We start from the raw sequence: 4,893 nt of genomic DNA, 5'->3' as shown, positions 1-4,893 counted from the left end.
GGTGTAAATTGGTTTGTAGACTGTTCTTCCTGCTGCATACTCCAGCTCAATATCGCCATTTTCATACGGACTACAAATAAGGAAGGATATTCAATCATATATCAATTTATCATCACTACGGACAGTGGTATAGCATAGTATGGTATCAACAATCAGACAGCAGAAAAGAAACAACGACCGAACAACAAAACAGGCGAATGCACCGACGAATGCAAGGGGACTGGAAAGCATTTCCTTTTAGAACAAACACACATGACATAGGTGTATACACTTCATCAGCCAATCGCTGACTCACACTTGCAGGTAAATCGACACGGGATTATTTTCCCCTCCTCTTCCCACGCAAACAAACACAACGGCCAGAAAAAAAACCAAGACTCGCCGGGAGGGAAAAAGAAAAGCCATCATGATATATACCCTCTTCATCGTCGTCATGATCCTAATTAACTAGGGAAGAACATCAAAACCACTGAACCCAAAATCCTCGGAGCCAGAGAGTGTTTCGCCCAAATCTCAGAAAGTAGACTACAACTCCCCACCGTGGGGAGGGGGGACATCGAGACCTCCCGGCCCGTCCTTGGCCAAGAACCCTTGCTGCCGGACGCGGAGCCCGAAGTTGACCATGACGATGGCCACCAGGCCCAGCCCGACGACGGTGGGGCCCCACTTCTCGTAGTACACGCGCTTGACGTCGCGGCGCTTGCGGATCTTGTCGACGCGCCAGATGTACAACATCAGACTGTAGATCAAAGACAGCGAAGCCAGGATGGTAAACGCCCACGAGGAAGCGAAGGTGATGTAGTCGTCGCCGAAGTTGAGGAGGGTGGCGGCGATGGTGGCGAGGAGGATGGAGAACTCGAGCCACGAGAGGAAGGTGCGCTCGGCGGCGAAGTAGACTTTGGGCTCGACGCGGACGGGGACGTGGATTCCTGGGACCTGGGTTAGGATTTTGATTCTTGGGTGGGATGAAATGGGTCGGAAGGTAAAAAGGGCGCAAGACTCACGTTTGCCTTTGGGAGCGTGGAATCGCTTGACGGTACGCTTGTTGCCGATGACGGCGATTCCGCTTTGCTCGGGTGCGGGGAGACTGGTGGGTGTAGGTCGGGGGATGAGGGATTTGAGCACGTGGATTAAGATAGAGCCGGCGTGCTCGGTGTAGTATTTGGCCAGCTGCTTGTAGTAGTATGTGCCTCCAACCCGACGCGCTTCTTCCAATTCATCCGAGTCAATGGAAGATTCTTGGTCCGAGTCGTACAGCGGATAATCCTCGTCGCCCGGAAGCGGTAGAGCGGCGATGCGTTCCTCAATGTCTAGCGCATTGCCATCTGAGTCTGCGAATAGAGCGTGGTGGTCAGCATCGGTAGCCTCGACTCGATGCACACCGTTCGGCCACTGGCCTGCGCTCTCGTCCTCATCCTCCGAGATCTCGTCTTCCGGGGTTTCTGTCGCGGATAATGAGGTGCTGGGCAACGGGCGCGTGATTCCAAACTGGCGGGTGGCTGGCTTGCGGATGTCGACGTCCATCTGCGGCATCCAGAATGGCAGGAGGTTGATGCGGTCCGGAAACAGCGTGGCCGTGCCGTGGATAAATTTACTGTATTTGGGAACGGCCTCAACCAGATGGCTAGCTGTTAGCTCCCTGATCCACTTGGGTGGCTCCTGACCCGCCTGTGTTTGGAGCTTGACTTCCAGGACGGCGTAAGGGAAACGCTCCACGTCCTCAGGGGGCAATTGCGAGAACGGATAATCAACACCGATGTCCATGCGACGCCAGTTGTCGCCAGCTCTGCGGCGACCGTCAAGGTTGTCCTCTCGAACCATTGTCAACTCAGTATCAAGTGAGATACGCACGCGAGCGTCTCCGGGAAGCTGGAAGGCTGTGCGGTGGTAGAACGACCGGGTGACGGGTACTAGTCGCCGTGTGATGACTCGATACTGGATTTCCCGCGCCAGTTGCTCGAGGTTGGCGATTTCTTCTTCGCTCTTCTTGCCTTCCCTGCGCATCTTCTCGAAGATTTGTTCCACCGTCAAGCGACCAGCCAGGTAGTCGTTGACATGCTTCTCTTTCAGCGAGAAACGTGCCTTGACCGACTTCTCTCCAGTCCAATCCTCTCGGTGGGTCTTGCGCTCGACGAAGATTTGATCGCTTTCCATGCCACCGTACCAACGCAATCGGATAGCCTCCGCGCCTTCGGTCTTCTTTAGGCGACCTTGGTATAGTTCCCAGGTATCAGTGTTGTCGTAGTAAATAGAGGAAATAGCAGCGTCCTTCTCCTCGAACTCTTTGCTTGGGTTGAAGACTAGAACAGGAAGGTGCTATTTTATCCCATTAGCAGCCGAGGGACCTAACGGGCCACGGTGAGCCGCTTACCTTGAGAATAATTAATTTGAGCTCGGTGATGTTGTCTGGGTGTACCCAATACTTGGTAGTTTGGCGGACAAAGTTCTGCTGGCTTCCACCGGCGGCGGAATCACCCTTAACGGGGTTACCTTTGGTCCGCACAAGGTCGTAGAGCTTGGACAATTTAACCACGAGCGCATCATAGTTATCGTTGAAAAATGGCTTGGCGTTGAGACGCGCAGCGAATACTGGCTTCAGATGCCATCCCGTTTGTTTCTGCATGTAGTCGTTAGCGGGCGCGCAATTCCCCAAAGAGTCCCCATTCTGTGGATGATGTCATTCCGGTCTTGATAGAAAAAAACTCACATCATGCTTCTTGATAATTTTCTGAAACCCCGTATAGTTCAATTGCGTAAACTTGGCCAGGTCATGTACGTCGGCGATGATGTCGCTCAAGGCCTGCTCGAGCACCAAGAAATCCTCGTCCGAGGGCGGATCGCGGTTGGGTCGGTTGTGGGAGACACTGTCGGACCGGGCACTGGTGGCACTCTCCAGGCGCGACACCACATCACTGACCTCCTGTTCGCTCGCCTGAATGCGACGAGCGATCTCGGCGCTCTTGATCCGCTGAAAGTTGAAGACCTTGTCCAATTCGCTCTCCAGCAGCGTCACGAAGTGCTTCTCGTCGTCTTCCGACCAGGGCTGGCGATCGGGGCTGGCATTTTCGGGGGTGGGCTCCGTGACATACCCGGTCTTCAGAGCTTTCTTCAGTTCTTCATAGGCGATGTAGTACCAGTAGTACTCCTTGACCATGGACGACCGGAGATGTTCCCCGAACCTGGAGAGAAGGGCGGAATTGTGAGTGGAGGACTCTCGTCGTTGAATGAACAATTGGGGTGGACCAACCTCATGCTGAAAAATTGTTAACGAGTCGCGCAGATATCCAAGTATGGTGAGTAGATGCGAAGGGTGAGAATGGGTAAAGTAGAGGAAGAGAATGGGGTGGGCCAGTGTCAGGTAAAGAACATGATGCGGACGCAGGGGGGGGGGAAGCGGGAAGGCGGAGGAGACGTTGGAAGCGAGACTGAACGAAGGAATAAGCAGGTCAACTGAGGAGAAAAAAAAAACTCAATGAACAAGCTGATGGACGACGACTAGTTTCAGACGATGCGACGAGAATGGAGAACTTTTTTTCTCGGTGATGAGTGAGAGACAGGGGAGAGGGGAGGGGAGAGGAGCTATGATGGATAGCTTCGAGATTCTGGCCATGGATGGGGGGGGGAAGGGCCCAGAGACGACGTCAACCCGTGACTGCAATCGATAACACGGCTCCATTAGTGGTCCGGGCGTGTCTTATTCATCACCATCTCGTCCTCGAAGGCAACAAAGACCACGGTAAATTGGCCACAATAATCGACCGAATTGGCAGCTGGTTGCGCGGAGTGGTGTTGTTTGGGATTGACCAGTAAACTGAGTAAGGAAACTAGGACCCAACTCGGCTAAAGCCTTAGAGAGGCGAGTATAGTGTCGAATTGTCAAATGGATTTCTCATGGATTGTCAGCCAGTCGATTTAGCAGGTGCTGCTCTAAGTCAGGGCGCTTTGCTGCCTTAGGCTTAGTCGGAGTCGACACGAGGATTGCAGCTCGTCTCCACCCGCTGCCGCACCGCTGCGATCGTCCCTGGCCACGGCAGTCATCTTGCCTTTCAATCTCATTCTTTCATCTCTTTTCGCCGTTGGTATGATCGGTATAATACTGTCTCTTATTGTAAAAATCAGTCCGGCAGATAACTCGACTACCCTTCCCGTGGGCATCGAGGAACAGTCCTGCATCAACCGAGTCCATTCGGAAGGCGCAAAACACCGCCTGCCCTGGGGTTCTGTTCTATCTCCTCGGAATAGCCGAGCATTATATATGTTGACTCACCTGGATCAATCAAAGGTTGCTGCCTATGTCTCTCCTCGCCTGTCTAGACCGATCGGCCCCGATGCAGAGAATTACGAAATCAGAGAATCACCAATTAAGTTGAGTAGCGATGCTAACCGGGTAGACTACGGCAGTGGCTAACATGTAGCTAGCTGGATAGATTTACATTTCATCCCACCGGGCTATAATACCGAGGCTAATATTGGGAGAAATCAGACGGTCGTTTCTACCTAGTACACCCCGTACACTTAGTGGCGAGCCACCTGTTTCGATCCGAAAACAGGCCGGTGTTTGACTATCATGGATGGTCCGGGGACTGGATCGCAACAACTAGTCACCCAACTACACTGTACCATTGAGGCACGTGCCCTTTGGCCGGATTGGAATCTCAACGGGGCACGCCCGGCAGCCCAGCAGCCCAGTGTCCCAATCGAGAATGTGACTGTCCCTGATGCCGACTTCGCATGTTCGTGAGATGGCACCCATATCAAAGGTTCACCGGCAACTTCCACAGGGCGTGCATCAGCCCTGCAGCGAGATGGAGGATAGTCATTCAGCCACCGCCGAGTAGGTCAACAACTATGTAAGTACTACGTAGGTCCCTGCATCAGCCTCCTACGATCTTA

The 4,893-nt window shown here is 53.2% G+C and overlaps 1 protein-coding gene across 1 annotated transcript; it reads right to left on the bottom strand.

Annotated features, from left to right (window-relative positions):
• Positions 1-81: 81 nt before the first annotated feature.
• On the bottom strand, positions 82-3,360 carry vtc4 (putative vacuolar transporter chaperone (Vtc4)). Its single transcript, XM_025665968.1, has 5 exons — positions 3,248-3,360; positions 2,708-3,179; positions 2,372-2,617; positions 1,005-2,316; positions 82-929 (listed from the first exon to the last, which is right to left on the bottom strand). Exons 1-5 carry the CDS (start codon positions 3,250-3,252, stop codon positions 526-528), a joined length of 2,439 nt encoding a protein of 812 aa, XP_025532601.1. The 5' UTR covers positions 3,253-3,360; the 3' UTR covers positions 82-525.
• Positions 3,361-4,893: the final 1,533 nt, after the last annotated feature.

This window comes from Aspergillus japonicus, assembly GCF_003184785.1.
Source record: "Aspergillus japonicus CBS 114.51 unplaced genomic scaffold BO86scaffold_3, whole genome shotgun sequence".
NCBI classification, from domain to species: domain Eukaryota; kingdom Fungi; phylum Ascomycota; class Eurotiomycetes; order Eurotiales; family Aspergillaceae; genus Aspergillus; species Aspergillus japonicus.
Note: the sequence above shows the minus strand (reverse complement) of the source record. Positions and strands in the feature narration are given on the sequence as shown.